General features: G+C 40.7%; 2 protein-coding genes across 3 annotated transcripts in view; one reads left to right on the top strand and one right to left on the bottom strand.

The window, feature by feature from the left end:
* TMEM255A (transmembrane protein 255A) overlaps positions 1-12,940 on the top strand; it is an 88,699-nt gene extending 75,759 nt beyond the window's left edge. For both annotated transcript variants that reach the window (XM_074208325.1, XM_074208324.1), the window contains one exon: positions 10,611-12,940. In XM_074208325.1, coding sequence (XP_074064426.1) covers positions 10,611-10,769 — 159 coding nt within the window. In that variant the 3' untranslated portion in view covers positions 10,770-12,940. The remainder of the gene's footprint in view (positions 1-10,610) is intronic.
* Positions 12,941-13,580: 640 nt separating this feature from the next.
* ZBTB33 (zinc finger and BTB domain containing 33) lies at positions 13,581-22,214 on the bottom strand. Its single transcript, XM_074200221.1, has 2 exons — positions 22,157-22,214; positions 13,581-18,684 (listed from the first exon to the last, which is right to left on the bottom strand). The coding sequence occupies exon 2, from the start codon at positions 18,680-18,682 to the stop codon at positions 16,688-16,690; it is 1,995 nt and encodes a 664-aa protein (XP_074056322.1). The 5' UTR covers positions 18,683-18,684; positions 22,157-22,214; the 3' UTR covers positions 13,581-16,687.
* Between the last annotated feature and the right edge of the window lie 239 nt (positions 22,215-22,453).

Raw genomic sequence — 22,453 nt, 5'->3', positions numbered from 1 at the left:
AACAAAGGACAGGGCCCTAAGGTATACCTACACATGGGGGTGGAGTGGGGAGGAGCACAATAGAGGACAGGCCTGTGGAGAAAACCAAGAAAGACCAGTCTAACTGGTGGGATAAAGCCAGCCAAGGAGAGAGAACCTTGAGGGGGAGGGGGTAGTCAGCAGGGTAAAATACAGCAGGAATCAAAAAAGGATGAAGATTAAGAAAAGGCGGTATTTGAGAGGCAGCAAAGGTAGACAGCTCTTTCTAGGTATTTGACTGTGAAAGGGAGGGGAGACAACTAAAATGGAAGCCACTGCTCTTAGCTTCATGTCAGCTACACATTTGATAAGCCTGCCATCCTGGTCCTTTGTGATGGAAGTCCTTACTTAAAATGTTAACCAGGGGCGGCTAGGTGGCACAGTGGATAGAGCACCAGCCCTGGAGTCAGGAGGACCTGAGTTCATATCCGCCCTCGGACACGATAATTATCTAGCTGTGTGGCCTTGGGCAAGCCACTTAACCCCATTTGCCTTGCATAAAAAATGCTTAAAAATATGTTAACCAGCATAGAGCATTCCACTGGAGACCTGCCGTTTTGACCTATTCTTTGGATGTCACTATTCAACCAGTTCCAAATCCTTCTGATTTTATTGTTGTCTAGTCCAGTGATTTCAGGTGGAAGCAGAGACCCCTGGTAGGCCATGATATCCATCCAGGGGACCAAGACCCCAAGGGGTCAGAACCAGAGTGTGGGAAGAAAGGCTGAATTCCACCTGTTCTGCAAACACAACCCGTAATCCCTACCTCCTCCTTTGGACCTGGATGTTGGCCCCTCAGGACAGGTAGTTAGAACCTAAACTAACTCTTACCCACAGCAGCTCACAGATGCCACTGGGAAAATTATGGCCCCTGATCATCTTGAACACCTTGTGGCTCTGACAGTGTTCTTTGAAGGCTGGATTTTGCAATTAGTGGACAATGACATATGAATAAGAGCCAGACATCTCCCTTCCATCTCCTCCTCCATTTTATTATGAGTAGAAAAGTCACCCAGAATGAATAGGCATGAATGGGTTACAATCTGGAGTCCAATCTTAATACATTATCTTCCCCCCTCCCCTGCCCAAACGTCATTCATCATCTGAACTTGTCGGTTACTGTCAAGGGTGCTACCACATCCTTCCATTTGCCAAGGTTCTCACAGTAACCTCAGCAGCATCTTGGATGCCTCACTTTCCTTTAACCCCTCATCTTGTCAGGGATCAGATCTTGTGCCTCTTCTCTGGATCCTCACAGCTACCACCCTCTTCACCCCCCACTGGGATGTTAGGATGGCCTCCTACTGGTCTCTCTGCCCCAAGTCTCTCCCCGTTCCAAGATATCCACCATGCGGCTGCCAAAGTGATTTTTCCTAAAATGCAGGTCTAATCTTGTTACTTACTCCCTTACTCAAATTCTAGGGACTCTCTCCTGATTCTAGGATCAAATATTACTTTATTTTTATCTCTTTCCTTTCTTATGTATGGTTTATAATTTCTACAATTATTGGTATATTGCTACATAAACACACTGATTACAAATAAGTTCATATACATATATTGAGGTCATAAGCTCAAAAAGGTTTTCACTGTTGAGGTCCATGATTATAAAAGTAAGGAATTCATTCTTGTGAGCTCTACATTTTTTCTCTACACAATCTCTACGTTTTTTTCCATCAGAATGTGAGATGCTTTATCAAAGACTTTGCTACAAGCTAGATAATCTATCTCTGTGGAACTCCTCTGATCTGCTCTTTTTAGTAACACAGTACAAAAATGGAAATGAGGTTAGTCTGACATGAGCTGCTGTTAATGAGACCCTGCGGATTCTTCGTAGTCATTGCTTCCTTTTCTAGGTGTTCACCAACCATCCCTTTAATGACTTCTTGCCATATTTTCCCAGGAGTGGAAATCAAGCTCATTGGCTTCTAATTTTCAGACCCTTGTCTGATTTCCTTGTAAAAAATTATGATATTTCGACTTTTTTCATCCTGCTTACTGGCACCTCATCCATTCTCCATCATCCTTTGAATTGTCACTGCTGGTGACTCAGCAATTACATCTGCCAATAGCCAAGGCTGTAGGTCGTTTGGGCTTATTGGCTTGAAGTCATCCTGGGCTTTTCCTATCCAACCCCCATGTTAGTCACCCAGGCCAAAGGTCTTTCTTCTTGGTAGAGAAAAGAGAAGCAAAATAAAAATTAAGCAAGTCAGCCTCCTCTCTGTTCTTAGCCTGATCCCATTTATTCCTTCTTTTATCATTCTTCTCTTTCTGATAACTGCCAATTTTCCTCTTTGTTGGAATCATTTCCCTTTATCTTCGGAATTTCATTCTTGGTGAGAGATATTCTAACCCTTCTGAGCTGACGTCCTGATGACAATTTTTCAGTCAGTGGCATCTTACCTGAGCCCTTTGAAAATTGCTTTTTTGAAAGTTGAGTTGGAGCTTACAACCTTTTTTTTAATTTTTAAAGTTATTTTAATAATTTTTAAATTTTAAACATAATCAATTGAGAAAAGGAAAAAGAAAACATTGCCATGTACACAGCAGACCATAAGACAGAATTCGATATAAAACGATAAAATTTCCATTTCAAGGAAACCTAATAAATACTATATATTGTTTTCAAAGCTGCCCAGCTTTTTTTTTTTTGCTTCCTTGTTGACCTTCTTTTGTTCTCTGCTGTGCCTTTTTTTGACTTTATGTTTTCCCTTTCCTTCCCCCCACCCTAAAGAAGGCTATAATTAAACCTGGATATAAATATCCATGTACATAAACACACACCTATACACTCATACACATATGCTTATTTCCACTTGCCCTCTGTTTCTCTGAGGATGAGCATCTTCCTCCATTGGTCCAAGTCTTTCCATATTTTTCTAAACCAACCAGTTCATCATCAGCTTACAGTCTTAATGAGTGAAATAAGATAAGCAACAAAAAACTACGATGCCAGGCCGTGTTCTGTGGATGCGGACAAGGGAGCCACTATGCTTGGAGAGGACCACAGGCTTTTGGAAGAAGGTAGTACTGGGAACTGCCTTGAAAGAGGGATACCTATCAACAGGCAGGAATTGAAAGGGGTGGAGGAAGGAACAGAAGATTCCAGAAAAAGGAAAGATTTGCCAGTCTTTCAGAAGTAGGAACAAATGTAGGGAGAATTGTAAGCAATCAGGTCAAAAAAGCCCAGTTGGGCTAGATTTTTGAAAGGCCTTGAATGCCAGGCTGAATTTCGACTTAGTCTATAATTACAGATAAACTGTTTAATTGCCTCATCAACCTGGTCAGACAGGTAGTTTTGGTAGCCCTATTTTGCAGGTAAGGAAAACTGAGGCTCAAAAAGGTTAAATGAATCATCCATAGTCACACAGCTAATGCCATGTAGAAGGTAGTATTCGAACTCTACACTTCCTCTTTCCAGGACCAGCACTAGCCATTACACCTGTAACAGGGAGCTGCTAAAGGTTTCTGAGCAGGGCAATGATGTAAGTGACACTGGACTTCCAGGGCTGTCCCTTTTAACCTCCATACTTGGTGGCAGCCTTTACTGCCCTAATTGACTTAGAAATTTTTTTTGCCCAAGTCATTATTCCAAATTGCTCTTATAGTGAGTGGGGTGGGGGTAGTTAGGGTTCTATAAGCAGGGGAGCTGTTTAAAAGAGGGAGTGATTTCAGGACTTAAGTGGGGGGGCCAGGTAGGGAAAGGAAAGGGGAGGTGGGAGGAAGGGAGGGAGGGCGAGGTGAGGCTCTAGTATTCCTCCCAGTGTGGTATGATTTGGGGCACCTTCAGGCCGCCACTGAGGAGGAGCAGGAAGACTAGGCTGACTGGGCCCAGCAGTAGGCGATTTAGACGGCCTTTCATGGCCTGCGGTGCGCTGGGAGAAATCAAAGGCCTGGCCTCTCCAACTGCCCAGCCCATTAATAAAAGCAGACTTGGGCACCAGCCTGCTCTCCAGCTAGAACAAAGCTAGGGTGGTCTCCAAGGGACCGGCTGTTGCTAGGCAGCCACATGCTAATGCTTGGGCTCATCTTTAACCCCTGCCTCTCCCTTCTCCATCACCTCGGCCAGACACTCAAGTGCACATATACATACAATCAGAGGCACATAATCTGTGACATTCATACACGTGTGTGTATATGTTCACACATGTTTGTGCATGCTGTCAGTTATAGGCATAACATGGACAAACTCATGCACATCCTCATACATGCTCTGAAACACATACAATACATACACGCACACTTGTATATACGTTCTCGTACTCTGACACGTTTGTGCACACATGTCCTCATGTATATTCTCATCTAACAGACAGTGCCTACATGCATGCTCATTCCCATAACGCTGTCACATATATACATTCCTGGACACATGCTCTCACAAACATGCACACATTTACATATACTCTTATGAAACATACTACACTTAATGCAGTCACACATACTTAGCATACTCACACACATAAATACACTAATGTGCTCACATTCATACATAGCCATGTATACAAACACATCATCCTACACATGCTGTCCCACCTCCATGCTCTTATCTACACAGCTCATATATATACACACATGCTCTCACATGCCACATTCATACATGTATGCTTCTACTCACTTATACCTGCTCTAGCTCACTCATGCATACCTTCACACTCTTACACAATGCTCACACATTCATAAGCACACATATGCTTATATACACATGTTCTCAGAGACACATATTCCTATATATACACATTCCCATATATACCCATACACACTCACAAAACACTCTCATATTCCAACGCACTAATGTAAATGTGCTCTTACATGTACATAACACTTTCACAATCTAGTCACATGCATGCTCTCCCATCCACATGTTTATACACACAAAGTTCATACACACTTGCTCTTCCATATATGCAGTCATGCTCACAATAAACATGCCCTGACCCAATACTCTTATTCTTTCAACACAGAAGCTTACAAAGATACACTCTTGCAGTAGCCGAACTCCCATACACACCTTCTTTGATAGACACACTCATACAGATAATGTTTCTCACCTCTACATGCCCAAACCGCTCATTCAAATACACAATGATACCCATATATCCTCTCACATATTCACTCACATACATATAGACTGGCACATGTGCACAATGCATGTATGCTTGGACACAGTTATAATCATACATGTTCACATACCTACATGTACACATGCTGGCACACTCATATGCACAGATGTTCCAACACTCATCCAGTGCTCTCAAACATGAATATTTCCAGATGCACACTCAACATAGAAATATGCTCACTTGTACATCCAGCCATACATATTCACAAAGTGTTCACACTCACCCTTACACACTCTCACATGCGGATGCTCTCAAACACACTCATGCTCACACTCTTACATTTATGCAGACATGCTTTCTCATTCAGACACTCAGGTTCATACACATGCTCACCCTCATACATTCATATTTTCACATACACTGATATACATAGTGCTTTTACCTATGCACACACTTACATATATACATACTCTCAGACACATGCACTTTCACATACTTACACATGTATATACTTTCACTCATGCTCACATTTACATTAACTGTTCAAAGACATATACCGTCTCTCACATGCTCTCACACAAACTTTTCCATAAACAAACATATACATTTTCTTATGTACATACTATCACACACACATACATTTATGCTTATAGCATTCACAAATGTACATGTTTTCAAGTATATATGTTCACAAACTTATTGAAGAATGCATGCTCACACAGCCCATCTGTTTTTTCTCACATGCATGGTCTCATGATCATACACATACACTCCTACCTATACACATCCTCTCACACACTCATACACATGATCGCATACCTGCTCTCATACATAGTCTCACACACCTACATGGTCTCATACTCATATACATGACCATGCATGTATACATCCACACAAACCCACTTATATACCCTCCCTCCTAAACTAGGGTGTATCCAGTTTTCTCCCTAGGTTTATCAGGGCTTCCTCAATTTCACCCTGGGGACTCAAAGGAGGAAGGGTTTGGAAAAGATGAGCAAGTCATCTGAGCCCTTTCCCACACGCTATTTCCTAAAATATGAAACTTTGAAGTCAGATCACTGGGGGTGTTCCACCACCCACAGCCTGTGGAAGTTATCAAAGTGCCGCCCCAGCAGCTGCTCTCATCAGGAGCCCCGGTGGCAGCTCCCAGGGCAACAGCGGGCATCTTTGGCTTGGCCCCAATGCTAGTGGGAACAGTGGGCCTGTAATGCATACCATCTCAGCTAAGGCCAAGCCTTGGCTTGGGGACAGCCCCTGCTTCTAACTCCTTCAGGGGAAATAGGAATGGCAGTATCAAGTAAACCCCCCGATCACTGCTACCACTGTTCAAAGCAGCACAAAAAATCAGATTTAGAGCTGAGAAGAATCTCTCCTAGTCATCAAGTTCAAGGCCAGTTAGGTTAAGATCCAGTGCAAAGCTACATCCTCCAACTCTAAATCTTCTCCCTTGTGTTTGTACCATGCCTGCTCTTTCCCCTGTTTTCATGTCACAGATACAACCCTAACCCTAACCACTTGGCTGCCTCAATGATAACAGTAAGCACGCGCGAAAAGCAAAAAGCAATACTAGAAGAAGGAATAATACAAGAAAATGGCCAGATCTGCTCCAGCAAGGACTAGTGCCATCCCCCTGCCTGCTCCCCCCCAATTATCCTTTGGTTTGGAGGTATTCATTAGAAAGAAGAGAGAGAAACTGAAGTTATCAGTAATGGGAACTGAGTTTCTCTTCAGCTTACCTCCTGGAATGAAGACCTGGGGAAGGGTCTCCAGTTTCAATGACTCATTCCTTCAGTTGGAAATTTTATCCGGGGGCAATAAAAGATGGCAGTTGCAACGTCTTCTCAGTGGTGACATGTGATAGGAGTGTTCACAGTTCACCAAGCAAAGGAAATGCCAGACATGCCTTCCCCAACAACTTGCTTGGGGGGTGGTAAAGAAGGCACAACGTTATTACTTTCATGAATATAGGCTCATAGATTTAGAGCTGGAAGCAGCCTTGGAGACCATCAAATATAACCCCTTCATTTTACAAATGAGGAAACTGAGGCACATAAAGGTTAAGGAACTTGCTCAGGGTCACACAGCCAGTAAGTTTTGCCTGCCTAAGGCAAGATTTGAACCTAAATATTCTGAACCCTAGTTCCACCACTGTCTGCCGAACCATCCTGTCATGATTGCAGAGAGCCTTGAGCCCACGCAAATTTAGGTGAGCAGGAAAAAATGGGAGTTGTGACTTCTCAATGAACTCTTGAGAACCTTTGAATATAAATCAGCTTCCTTTCCTGATACACATCCTCTCTTCTCCCTTTCCCAAGATCCTAATGGTAAATAACAATAGCTACTGTTATTAGTCATAGTAAAACAAGTAAATGTGACCAGCTTTGATGTTTGAATAGGCAGCTGAGTCTTAGAAAACTCCTTATCATCAATAGCCCTGATGGGTGTTTTTGATTTGTAAAGGGAGGTTGCATTTTCTGATTCATTCACTGGTTTAGTTTAGTTTTGTCAGTGCACATTTACTCTATCCCATTTTTTTTTAGTTTTTTTGCAAGGCAATGGGGTTAAGTGGCTTGCCCAAGGCCACACAGCTAGGTCATTATGAAGTGTCTGAGGTCGGATTTGAACTCAGGTCCTCCTGACTCCAGGGCCAGTGCTCTATCCACTGCGCCACCTAGCTGCCCCTTGTCCTAGCCCTTTTGTGCCACCCCCCAACCCCCACCAATACAGGATGGGTATAGGGTTAATGTTTGATGATGATACCTACAAAATGTCAACTTTGCCAGCCTCCAGTGATCTACATCAATACTTAACCAAGTATGGCAGGGACTCTGGCTTCTCAAAGGCATTAATAGCAAAGTACAAGCCCTACCAAGCCTTTTAGGCTTCAGATCTGGCCCCTGAAGTAGACCAAGTCTACTTTTCCAAGGACCAACCTAAATTAAGAAGGAAGATCATCTCCAATGATCTCCAATAGGTTAACCACTTATTAACAAACGCTTTGCTCATGATGACACAGGAAAGGAAAGTATACAAAATGGCCTTAGTTCTGTGAAGTCCCTTTACACTTTTGCAGTGATGTTAATAGTACCACTGAAAGGGAGTAGAGGGTGCGAAGACTCCCAGGTTTCAGACGAATAAACTTTAATTTGGTTGTGAATACTCAAAATCAATCAGATCAGCAGCCTATTTTTGTACAGCCAAGGATAGAATGGTTTTGACATTTTTAAATAAAAAATGTATTGTTTAAAAGTGTCCAAAGCCATTCTTGAGAACCATAGTTTGCTCTAAATTGAGATCCATGCTTCATGGCCAACTAGGATGACCAGTGGCCATCCCATTGTGGAAACTCAATTATAGCCATCGTCACATCCTTGTTATAAACCAGACCAGAAGGAAGTTACAGCTAAATAGCAAGTGAGCTCTGCTTCTTGGAGATACAAAAAAAAGGTAGCAAAGTCAGTTTCATCACATACTCAAAGGCAACAAAAAACATCATTTCAGATGACTTCATTCTACAGGACTAGCAAAGGCCACTATGAAAAGAATTTTGATGGATGTACAAACATCTGTTGCCAATGATGAAAAGGTAGAATTCTACAAAGAACTTAAGACCCTCCAAATTAAAGCAATATACATTTGTATACTCAGTGACCTCAATAGAAAGGTCAGAACAAGTGAGGATGTAGAGAAACGTGGATGTGACATATAGATTGTAATAAGGAATGAGAGGATTCATAGACTTTTTTATTATATAAAAGCTTCATGCCCGTATACCATGAATATTTTCTTCGAGAATATATCAGAAGAGGGGCAGCTAGGTGGCACAGTGAATAGAGCACCGGCCCTGGAGTAGGAGGTCCTGAGTTCAAATTCGGCCTCAGACATTTAATAGTTACCTAGCTGTGTGACCTTGGGCAAGCCACTTTACTCACTACCTTGCAAAAAAAGTCAAATAAAAGAATATATCAGAAGACACTGAATATGGAAAATCCCCAATAGCATCACCAAAAAATGTAACTGATATTTTAAGAGACAGGAGGTGATTTGTTACTGATGTGGGAATCATTCCCAAAGCAGCTGTCACCGTACAGGTCAGACCATCAACTTGTCATTTCAAAGACCAAACTTGGTACACAGATTGAAGGAAGGGGGGGGGGGTAAGATACAATATAAAAATTAAAACACAGACAAGGATAGCATGCAAAGCCAATTGCCATAACAAGGATACCAAAGAAGTCTTCAAAATTATTACCACATGCATTGACATTTAATTGACAGGCAGAAAGATACGTCTTCCAATGGCAATGTATGAGTTAGATTATAGTTAGCCCTTCCATATTGCAACTTTTCCCATCACAGGTTTGATACATCATGGGTAGGCATAAGAAATTAAATGGGAATTTGGGAAAATGTTGTGGAAGCCATAGACATGCTTTTGCCAGCAGATTATGCAGAGCCTATGCCCAAATACTTAGCCCAAGTTTTACAATAATGAAAACACCCCATGATACAAAGGGAGGGCCAAAATATTTTACTTGGATTTTCCAGATCACAGGAGTACCCCTAACTCCCAAGATGTGGAAAAGTAACTAAATTCATTTAGAAACTTGTGTCTCAATTTTTACCAAAAAGGATGCTAGAATACTATAAGCAGTATCTCCACATAAAAGAGAGGTAGTAAAGGGTAAAAACCAGTTTAAAGGCAGCTTAGAAAGAGATCCAGCTAAGAGGTTTTCCCAAGGCCATGTGGGGGTGTAAATGGAAGACACGATAAAGATTGCAAAGATTTTTTAAATAATATTTCTTTTGCCATTAAGGATGACTAGGCTGACACAGTTGGTCTCTGCCTGGTACTAGTAGGAGTTTTAATACTGCCCAATTGATTATTTTTTTAAAAAAAGACTTATGAATGCCTTGTGAAAATGAGGACCAGGCCTATGATTTCACTGGTATGAAGGATGTGGGTCAGCACCTTCTCTATGACTTGGGATCTTAAGAGAGTTGTTAGCCTAGAGCAGAGTTGTAAATTGATCCAAAGTAGATTAAAGATGTAATTGGTAAATAGTTAACAAAGAAAATAAGAATTTAATAAAACAATAAACAAGGTTAATATGTGATTTTCTAGGTCCATTTGTAGCAGCAGGGATTCTTAAGTATGATTTCATTTCTATTTTAATTTTCTATCAGTGGCGCTGAATAACTAAGCAACCTGCCCAGGGTTACATAGAAAGTATGTCGAAGGGTACAACTTGAACCCAAGCCATCTAGCTTTTAAGCAGTTCTCTCTCCACTATGCCAAGCAGCCTCTGATGGGAAAATGTAAAACTCAAAGATGAATGAGCAGAAATTATGTTGATGAATGATGTACTCGAGTACATTATTTTCATAATCCTACATTTGGGTATTATAGAGAAGGGGCCAAAGCAAAAAAAGGGATAATATACGTTAACCCTTTGTTCCAAGAGTGACTCATTTGGCCTTGAACTGACTTTTGTTTTCTTCATCCAGCATACCAGTGTCTTTCCAGGCTCCAACCCACCAGGACTTTCTGATGAGCCTCAGTCTAATTCACCTTCTCCGAGCTACATGTGGTCCTCCAATGAACCACCACAGTATTCCCCACCGTATTATTCACCTTTTGAAAAACCACCTCCATATAGCCCATGATGAAGAACCTCCTGCCCACCACTGAGATCATGGATGTCTGTTACTGTAGGAATGGCCGAGTTTAAGGTGTGATCCTTCCATCATGTTGCAGTTTCATGATTTGCATTCCCAGGCAGGGGAAAGGTAATGCTTATTGTTTATCAGTGCAGAAGAGGGGGTGACCAGGTGAAACCCACTACTTCTCTCCATTTAACTCAGATCAGCTTCCCTTCTCTCTGCAACATGCTGAGGATCCCGCAACCTACACCTTCCCACTCCGCCTGCATTCAGCAGTATCCAAATTGCCATTTTTCATTTTTATGCAAATTGGCCATAGCCCTAAGCTGCCTGGCTCCCCAGTTGAAACACCCCTTCCTTCAACCAGTCAGGTCTCAAGGAAGTCCCCAGCTGATGAGGCCCTACCATAGTTATTTCACACACCTGAGTGATGCAAAAATTCAGCTCAGATCTCATTCTTCAAGGGAAAAGTGCAATAGTTCCTCCTTTTCATCTAGTGAGGAAATCAGGATTTGGTCACATACCATCCAAACATACAAGTGAGGTTTTTAAAAAAGTGGGTTCTAAAAGTAGACTCAGGAACCTGTGGATGTTACTCATTTTGCTTCAATGAAAAACACTTAATGGAAGTACACATCTTACTTGGATAAAATTCTGTGTTACTATTAGTGCTAGATTGTCTTGGATTGTTTGTTTTGTGATCTCTGTGGCTATTTAATATTCTAAAACTGGGCTGGTTGAGCATTCTAACAAACTTCACACATTCTGCGAAACAGCAATGAAATCATTCCACCATGCCAGGCTCCTGTCTGACATCTGTAAAAACTGCGACATTGTCATCTTGCTCAATTTCTAAGTATTATAGTAGATTTAAAGCATCTGAGCAGCTTTTAAAAAAGTATTCCAAGCTTTAAACCATACTAGTGAAGTTTAAATAATAGATATGTATATGGTGCTTACAGCTTTACATACATTATGTTTTCTCCTCATAACACCCAGGGTGAGGCTAACTCCCACTACAAAATTGAACACCTGGTCCTCCACCAAATAAAGACTTACAGTGCAATTAAACTACTGCAAAAAAAAAAAAAACGAAAACCTGTCCCAGCCTTCAAGGAGCTTTTAATTCTAATTGGGGGACTCAACCTATGAAGAGAGAAATAAATACTAGTGAGAAAAGAGTGCTAAAGGAACAATTTGATAATCCTACATTTGGGTATTATAAAAGAGAGGGGCCAAAGAAAAATGGAATCCTTTGGCAAACAGGTCACATTTTCCCCAATTTGACAAATGATCAATATTAATCGAGCAGACTAGGGTCTCTAGAGGTAGTAGACAGGTGCTGGTTTATCCAAACAGATATTTGTAGACACCTAGCTGCAGGATTCCTTAATGCCTTTAAAATGCACTCAATTTGCTCAGTGCATCTCTTTGGGAAACAACCATTAGTATCATGAGTTTTGTCATCCAGATTTAGGGTCTGAACAGTCATTCTTAACAAAATTGCTATTTATTTTTCTGCAAATCTAAGCATGGGGGGGGTTCCATTGAATTCTATATAGAGACCATCATGATTTGTCTTGCTACTCTAAAGTATGATATTGACTTGTTATATTATCATTGGCATTTTCTGTTTAAACCTTTCCTTAAGTTTTAATGACTAAGTCTAAGCATTTAATTTAGAAAAAAATTATCAAATTCCTCTGTACCATCACATTTCTGCACACCAAAGTATTAAGAATCTCATTTCTATGTATCTTTCTTACTTTCCAAAATAACTGGAAAATAATGCATTATGGATTTTGTAATACTAAATTAATTTGAGCAGCTTTGTCAGTATTTATATTACACTGAAATACATATATAAACATACATGTTATAGTAAGACATAGTAATATTATCTTAATTTAGCAAAACGTTTGCAGTAATGAAGGAATGTTTCCAAAATATGTATTTTGATTGCATTTTGTAATATTTAATGCCTTATTCCTAATTCTATATTAAAGTGCTAAACAAGGCATGAAAATACAAACTATTAATCCAGAATCTGTATAAATGGAGTGTTGCTTAAAACCTGTATCACTGCCATGTTTGAAATTGATTGCTTTTGTGATGTTTCTGATTAATTCAACTATCCTTTCATCCCTACAAGAAATTAAAAGTATGAATATTGACTTGTCTTTCTTGTTTTTAACTCAAATCTAATTTATCTAAAACCATAGCTTTCCACTTTTCTGGAGGGACTTTTAGAGGAGGCACAACCCAACAAGAAATTTGGATTTTTTCTTGTGCCTTGTCTATCAGTTTTGCCAATATGCCAACAGAAACGCCTATCTGATCCTGACAAGCTTATTGTTGCTCAGCAAAAGTGCCCAATGTTGTCTAACTGTGTGTGATTCGTGCCTAAGGAACCTCTAAGACCAAGCTGCAGACTGGTGAAGGAAATTTACTGATTGTGAGTTCCCTATGTTAATGAAATCGCAAGATCAGTCCAAAATGTTTAAAAAGGGGGGGGTCCCCAACAAAAATCTAGTTCTGCTTGCTGTATGGCTGCCAAAACTGAAAAGTAATATAAATGTGAAAGAAATGTGAAAGAAATATTTTTTCACTGTTTGGTCACATCAAAATATATATATATATATATACATATACACACACACACACACACACACACACACACACACATACCTTGGAGTCAGGAGTACCCGGGTTTAAATCCGGGCTCAGTCACTTTAATGACCTAGCTGTGTGGCCTTGGGCAAGCCACTTAACCCCGTTTGCCTTGCAAAAACCTAAAAAAATAAAATAAAGTAAAGGCAGCTCACAACTGGAATTAAAACTTTTTTTTATTTTTTGTCATAGAAAGCTTCTAAGAACTAACAGCAAGAATTACCGGTTAAAATTTAAAGCACAACTTAAAAAAGTTAAGCAAAAGACTGTACAAGTGTGTTTATATACACATTACATTGTCAGTAAAAATGAACAGCAGACAGTTTTAATTCTAAACTACAGAAGTCAAAGTAAGACAATGTACAGTTTACCGGCTCCTGGATCTTGATAATAGTTATACCTTAACAACAGCAGAAAATAAATATGCAGCTTCTAACAATGATTACCTCGAATGTGTTATGCTCTTAGCTATACTAGAATTATTTCCCTTAGTGACAGGGTGGAGGATATTCACCAATAAAATCATTATGAATATTGAAAAGTAATTTTAAAGTGATTCTTGCAAGTTTGCTATGGCATTTTCTCCTAATTTTGTGAAGACTTTAAGCATCAAATTATGTGACTTTCTGAATACGTGTATTGTTTGAAAGCATTAACTTTCGCTAATATTTACAGGAAATTTAATGTTAAGACCAAAAGGAAAAAAGCTAGCTTAATAACCAAAACAAAATAATAAGTGCAATAGGCTGAGATCTACAGGCCAATAGGCCCCATAAAAAAATAATAAACGGGGGGCCTTCACATATTTTCAATCCAATAAATACTAGAAGTGAAGGGTTTTATTACCCCCCCAAAGTTTTTCATATGCAGTCTGAACTTTGGATATTGAAATTACTCCTAGGAAAACTGAAGACCCTGAGACACATGCAACTAAGAGTCTTCTAGCAGAAACAGTATAATATTATTTTTTCCAGTTTCCCTCCAAACCCCACTCCTCTCTAGCCCTCAAAAAGTGACCTTTAATAGGCATAGAGATTTTAAGGATCAGGACTTCAATAGGGCACATTCAGCAGCAAACAATTGCATCCACTTCATTATGAATAAAGAATTGGGAGTGGTACAAGGAAATCCCCATTTGTCACAACAGATAAATAAAAACTCACCAAGCCTTAGCACAACAAAATATGTCTATGTGTTTAACAGCACATGGGCCATTAAGTCCGAAAGGTCTGAAAGTTATGCTGGTATAGGTATTGTTCACGCTCATAATAACTACATTTAACTGAGGAAATATATGAATGAAATGGACAAAATTCAACCAAGAACATTTTTAAAAGTACACTCTTATGATCAAAGAATAATATCATTAACATGTATACACAAACTCTACAACACTGTGGTTTCAGGTAGCAGAGTCTTAAATTAAAAGCTACTTCCCAATTTTTTAAAAGGTTAATTTACAAAATAATGATTTGAAAAATCTATTCATATACAGGACAAAAAACATATGCACAGCATACACCTGGGTAGGCAAAGAATGACATGTTTTGTTCTCCTTTTACTAAAAATACTGATTTCTGGTACCTTTGTAGCTTTGGAAGCTTTAAAATCATATTCTTCAAATCTAATTCCTCTTGGCAACAATAACATGAAAATTTATAATTAAAGCTTTAAGCTTAAAAAAAGTTCTTTCTTATAATACATAAAAAAATTCTTTTAAACTGTCAGATATGAAATATTTAATGAAAGGTTACAAATAACTATTACTATGCACAACGTTTTCCATATCTATTATCTTTTTTTGTATTTTTAACATTTTTTTCTTTTTGCAAATCATTTACAGAAATTCAACGGGATGACTTAGGAAAAACTAAATGAAATATTTGTGCTTGCTCAGTTTACTAGCCTTTCCAATGAAAGTTTCCTATCTACTTTGTTTTCTTGGTGTGCCAATGTGAAGGTAACACATGGGCTGTGTTTGAAGTCCTGCAACTGGGCCTGGGCTACAGACCAATGAGATTCCATACAAAGTTCCTGAAAGCTGTAGCATCACAGTGATTTGCAGGTAGAACGGAGCAAAGCATACCTTAGATTATATAAAAAGCTAAAGTCTTTCTTTGAGCAAAAAATAGCCCATCAAAAACAAAGGCCCATTAACTGTTTCAAATGAAATCTTCCTACTAGAAAATTCTAGGTTTAAACATTTACATTGAGTGACTCCCTCCCCCAAAAACCATAGAGTTTCATTATTTTTATAGTTTTATTCATATCTGCAAGCCCATAATGCAGCCTTCAAATTAAAAAGTAAAAGTAACTACATAAATCTGGGCCCATTGATCACGGGCAAATCAGCAACTTCTTCCTAACTCCCTTGTGTCTGAAGTTGAGAGCTCTTGACAATTTTCTAACTTAAAGTAATTGCTGCAGGACTTCTCCTTGTTCTCCATTCCATACCACTCAGATCTCAGTCCATCAAGACTCCCTCCACATAACTCATGTGGCAAAGGGATAAAGTGGATCAGCCATTAGTCTCTTTCGATACATACATGGCCAGATCTAAGGCAAGCTTGTTCTGATGAGCCCAATTCTAACACTGTTTCAGGTGACAAGCTTATGAGAAAGGATAGGTTGAACTATCCAGATGGAAGTTTAACAATCCATGTGGACCAGAGCAATTCAGCACTACTGGACCCAAAGTATGCCATTCAAGTGGGCAGGATAGTTATTTTGAACCTTTTTTTCAAAATGACTTTAAAAGATGCTGGACGTTTTTGTCATACACATTAGACAACACAAAAATTGTAGACTTAATGTTCAAATATTTTTGCAGAAATCAGCAGTAAAGTGCTATACATAAAAGAAAATTCATAATAGGTTCAATTTTTCAGGTATAACAATAATACCTGTTAGAGGAGTGACTGCTTCAAATTCTTTTCAGATGACTATCTTTTTAATACCATCAATTTTTCTTAAAAAAAAAAAAAGAATTAACCCAAAACCCAAAAAAATAAACTAATGAATAACTCACCCTAGAGATATTTCCTCAATGTATATTCAAGTAAAATGTCAGAGAAATTTTGCTCCTACCAATTTCCTGTAACTAAAAATAATGCAAATAAAAACTACTTTTAGATGACTTTGAAGGACTAATTAACTTGCTTTCACCCCAATTTATAAATGTTTACTGGTCTTTTGAAACCATTGCCCCCTGACACAAACTCAGGTTTTTGTTTTTTTTCCCCCAAAGCAATTCAGTAAGATTCTGGTATGATAAATTCAAATTCAGTGCTTCCATCTGTTACATTTTGTTTAAACATGGAATCATTTCCCTGTTGAATAAAGATATCATCCCAAGTCATTGGCTTGTTTTGGGGAGTAGATGTGGCTGTCCCTTCTGAAGGTTCTTTCCCACCATCAACCTTATACACAATTCCATCTTCCTTTATTACGGGTATACTCCTTGGTCGATCGGTAAGGTAAGCATATTGCCTGATCTGCAAAGACCTGCAAGGATGTAAGCGATAAAGCTTGGTGTCTCCAGAAGGGTCCTGACTATGAACTGACTTTATATGTGAAGACATAAACTGGTAGTTGATGAACGATTTGCCACAGGCCAAACACTGATACCGTCGCTCTCCAGTATGATGAATCTCGTGTTTGGTACGGTATTCTGCAAGGGGAAACACCTTCTCGCAATAACGGCACGGATACTTCTTCTCCCAAGAATGAATGTTAAAATGTCTCCGCAAACTTGTCAGACAGACATAAGATCTTTTGCACACGATACAAATATAATACACCCTCCCATCTACAATTAACTCATAGTGATCATCATGTTTGACTTTCATGCGCTTGTTCGAAGGCTCTTCACCAGATGTTTTGGGGACTTCACTATCACGCTTGACCTCTTTTTCATCCGGGTCATCTTTTACAGGAATCACTATGTCATATGTGTCCTCCCCAATATTTGCATAAACTTTACAACCAGTAGATAAGCCTTCAATTTCAGTAGCCGTATCTAGAGTAATGATCTTTTGCCCCTCCATCACATGTTTTGCACCTCCACCTGAATCCTTACTGCTTTCAGTAATAACGTTTGAAATTTTTAAAGAATTAGAGAGTGGTTCTTGATGAAAAAGAGAGACCTGCTTTGACTGGACTGCAGAGCCATTAAAAGAAGCATTGGTCTGGGGGACCAAAGAGGAATTACTGACTCCTGAGTCTGGACTAGAACTAATAGTGTCATCATCATCATCTATAATCTCTGCTTCCACTTCTACATTAGCCCTACGTTTAGGTAAAGTCATAGAGTTATTTGGTGTCTGCTGATGATTCTGTACAAGTAAATTAACTGAAGGAGACACCTGACTAGGATGTGAAGAACTTGGTAAGGATGGCTGATTTAACAAAATGATGTTGGGAGTCAAATGCTTTGGGGCAGAAGACTTAAGTGTTTCTTCACTATTTCTGGTTTGACTTGAGCCTGTCTGGTTCACAGAAGTAGCAAGTGTCTGCAGTGGTTTATTTGTAAGAGGGGGAGAGCTACTAGTGCCACAAGCCTTATCGACATAAGCAACAGGCCTTGGGTCAGGCTGGACTTGTGCTGCCACTGAGTTACCACCTGGCAAATTCTCTTTGGGGGGTAAAATTTCAGAGCAGAAAATGACATCATCATCTTCATCTGAATCAGTACCAATTTTTTTTGTCTCATAATCTTCAGCACATAAAGAAAAAGTCTCAGTTATAACAGGCATCATCATAGCCACCCCAGTATCAGACCCTTCATTTTCTGCCTTCTGCACTTGAAGATCCTTTTCATCTGTGCCAGGAGGTAAGGTTTCACTACCATCCTGCTTTATTGCACCTGAGATACTTTTAACCTGTGACAAAGGAACACCAAGTTCGGCTATAAATTTAACTCCTAGTAACTGCCCTGACTTAATTAATTCATCAAGTAGATCTGATCTAATGCGCATAAGTTTAGAACTATAAATATAATTGAGAATTTCTGCAAAAATCTCTGCCCTTATAAAGTTTAGTTCAACCACTTGCCCAGCAACTGAAAAAAGCTGATGGAAGTAAGTACTCGATGCAGACAGAATATTCCGGTGGGCCCGGAATTTCCGATCTTCGACGATGACAGTGACATCGCAGAAAAGGCCATGGTCTCGCTGCTCATTCAAGGAGTTCAGTAGATTGCCAGAGTACTGAGTATCAGTGGCAGAAATAAGCTTTCTGTTCTCCATGCCTATTGAGACAAGAAAAAAAAAAAAAGGAAAAAAGCAGGGGGGGGAAAAGAAAGGGAGGAAAGGAAAAAAATGCATTTTACTATTTAAACATCTCGAACTTATAATTTCAGTACTTGTATATAGCTTTTTCTAGTTATCTCCATGCAGGTTGCCCTCTTCAGTCACAAGCTTATTGGACTTGGAGACAGAGGCTCTGGACTAGAATCCAGGTGCTGCCAATTACTATGTGACTTCGGGCAAGTCCCTTCCTGTCCGAGAAGTTCAGTTTCCTCCTCTGTAAAATGAAAGCATTGGCTAAGATTCCAAAGTCTGAGGACTAAAATTCCTTCCTGCTCTAATCTCATGGTCTTACCTAATTTTTTTTAACTTTATATAAATTGTCCATATGCTAAATTTCATATCTTTTGCCTTTCTTCCCTTCACTATCATCACTGTCTCATATCTCAACCCAATATGGACATAAACCTGGATCCCTAATGGACATGTTAAGAGAGAAGGAGCTCTGGAAGGTGCTGTCAATATGGGTACAAGGAACAGATCAGACAGTTGATGTCTTAAGGACCGACCCAGATAAGATTTTGAGTAGTTCATCCATAGATGAATCTTTGAATTCAACCACAGTGATGTATTGATTTGATGTAACCTTTGAGAAAGGTACAGAAGACCTTTCAGGATTACTGTGAGGATCAAATGGGAATATTATGTCATTTAATGATTTGTGAAATCATTTTGTAAATCCTAAAAGGCTATGTAAATATTAGCTATTATTATCTGCTACACATTTAACTACTAATAATTGTTCCCATTTAATCAGCTCAGCAAGGAGCTCTGACAGAGAGGTTTCTATTATATAAATATATCTATATAGATAGATAAGTTTCTAGTATATACATGTATAGTACATATATATAAGTTTACATATATACATGCATATATATGTATATACATATACATACATACATCATATATATATATATACAGATTTCAACTGCAAAATGAATTCTATTTATTTGGTACCAAGTGTCTCCTCCCCAAAAAAAATCACTCTAAGGCCAAAGACTGTGGTCTCTGTATCGCCTCTAACAGTGTTTGCTGAAAGAAAGTAAGTGATTAATGACTGCCCAGGAGCCACTTAAGCAAACAATTCATTCCTGCCCAATTTTTCCAGAGATTCATGGCTACCAGGACATTCTATATTCTAATGAACGAAGACTGTGTTCTTTCTATGGACTTTCTGCAAAATGATTTCTCTCCCCATTTCCCACCGATAGTTTCCAGGAGTTACTTTGTGCTATAAACTGGAGACTTAGTTCAGTTTTGATATTTGTCCATCACTGTTATCCAGTAAATAACATTTTTCCCCCTCATCTTTCTTGGCCCATAAGTTAAGTTAAAATCAACATTTACAAGAAAAGTTCCTGATGATTTCTGGTTTTCATTCAAGACCTGGAAATATATTTTTAGGGTAAAAAGGACTGGGAGAAATCACTCCAGTTCTTTTATCTGTGACTGGCTTGTTCATTCTACTCAAACTGAAAGGCCACCACCCAAGCTAGTTCTCCATAGCAATAACTTTCTTCTCCCTGTCACAGTGAAAGGCCAAGAGCTTTAGTTAACTTCTTCACAGGAATTTGCTGGCTTTGTTGAGGCAGCAGCATCATGGTTGTGGTCAGAAAAGTAATTATGATCAAAGTCAAACAAAAAATTTAATAAAAGTAATTAATAATAGCTAGCATTTATATGGCATCTGCTTTGTGCCGGCCATTGTGCTAAGCATTTTGCCAATTTTGTTTCATTTTACCTTCACAATCACCTGGAAGGTAAGTGCTATTTTTAACTTCATTTTACAGTTGAGGAAATTAAGAAAGACAGACTTGCCCAAGGTCACACCACTAGGAAGTGTCTGAGGCCACACTTAAACCTCCTTACTCCAGAACCATCACCCTATTCTGAGTCACTTAATGTCTCAGTTTGAATCTTAACTTCAATATTGTTTGTCTGGGTGACCCTGAGCAAGTCTGTACCTTTCCTGAGTCTCAGTTTCCTTAACTGTAAAATGAAGGGTTAAGACTAGATCACCTTTAAGATCATTTCTAACTTTAAGGTCCTCCTATATGAGTTTGCATCCTAGCTGTGTTTAGTGCCTGCTCTTTCTCCTTTGTAAAATGACAGGCTTGGGATAGGGAGTGAATGAATTCGACCGTTCTAAGAAAATACTACAACAAACATGCTATGCAAGCATGGAATGACTTGTTCTGTACCATGACATCCAAGATGCAGCTTTTGAATACAGAAATGACAAATTGGGAAATCCTCCTAAAAAAAGGGAGTGTCGCATGGCTAGCTGAAATACTTGAAATCATGCTCTGTACTTCATGTTTCCAATCAGGAACATTTTGAAAACTTCAAGATGTTTCTAATAATTAGTGAGATCAGCATAAACACTTTCAATAAAACAACACTTGGGTTTGTGAGGGGGAAAAAAATCGTATCCTGAATAGTCTTTCCCTCCGGAGTTGTAAAGCAACATTCACATGATACAAGATGCCCTTTTTCAAAAACTATCAGAATGCTGCATGACTAAAATCGTACAGATGCTACTTTGGGGAGTATTTCTTGTCAAGGCGACACCTAACAGTTTTAGGGGAGCTAACATAAAGGCATCCATCAGATGAAAAAGAGTGACTTCTGGGCTTTGTGCCAACACTCTCGGATTCTGAAATGTGGGAATTTCAACACAGGAGTCAGTTTTTTAGGAGGCAGGATTTCCGAAAAAGGCCCTGCGACTTCCTGTGGTTCACAAAGGGGTCCTACTCGAGTGGAAGCAAGAAAAATGGGCATTTGCAGGAAACCTTGCGAGTTGCTGGAGTTGCATTTGTTTGTTTGGGGGTTGAGAAATCGAGGCTCTACAAGGAGACTGTGTGGAAAATCGCTGGTGCACAACCATTTTGTGGCCAACCTTCTGACTTGGGGGGGGGGGGGGAGAAGTGTGTGGGGAGGCCGGGGGCATGGCTGCACCAGAGGCTCAGCTCGGGGGATGCAGAGTGAGGGAGGGCTGCAGCAGCTGAAACCTGTCTTCCTCGCTCCACCTGCTTCCCCGGCCTCCCCCAGCCTCGGCGCCCGTGAGGTCGGGAGGTGCTGCGCCAGCTCTGCAACCTGCCCGGCTCTCGGGAGGAAGTGTCGCCCCAGCTGCCGGGGCGGGGGCCCGGGGCCAGGGCCCGGCGTGGGGGGGGCCGCCGGGGGGCCGGCGGGCCGCATTGTTCCGGCCCGGGGAGCGCAGGGCAAGGGCAGGCGGGGGGCCGCGCGGGAAGGGCGCCGGCATGGAAGGCTCCCCGCGCCGGGCCCGGGCCTAGGGCCACCCCCGCCCGCACAAAGGAAGACTCCGAGCCGCCAGCTGGGCGCTTCGTGCTTGGCGGGGAGGGGGCGCCGGCCCGGCCCCGCCGAGCGGCCCCGCTCCCGGCCCTCCCTCACCTGGGCTCCGGGGCGGCCAGACGCCGCGTCGGCTCCGGCTCCGGCTCCCGCTCCACCTCCTCCGGCGCTGCGGGCAGGCCGAAGGCCGCTGGCGGAGTCTCCCCGGCGCTCCGATCCGCAAGGTGCCGCCTCCGCCGCGACCGCCGGCCGCCAGGCTCTCCTCGGCCTCTGCCGCCGCTGCCCCGGCCGCCGCCTCCGCCGCCGCCGCCGCCGCTGCCCCGGCCGCTGCCTCAACCACCGCCGCCGCTGCTGTCTCTGCCGCCGCCGCCGCCGCCAGCGCGCGCGCAGCCGGCAGGG

The sequence above is a fragment of the Macrotis lagotis genome, chromosome X (assembly GCF_037893015.1).
Source record: "Macrotis lagotis isolate mMagLag1 chromosome X, bilby.v1.9.chrom.fasta, whole genome shotgun sequence".
NCBI classification, from domain to species: Eukaryota; Metazoa; Chordata; class Mammalia; order Peramelemorphia; family Peramelidae; genus Macrotis; species Macrotis lagotis.
This window is presented reverse-complemented; position numbering and strand designations above follow the sequence as displayed.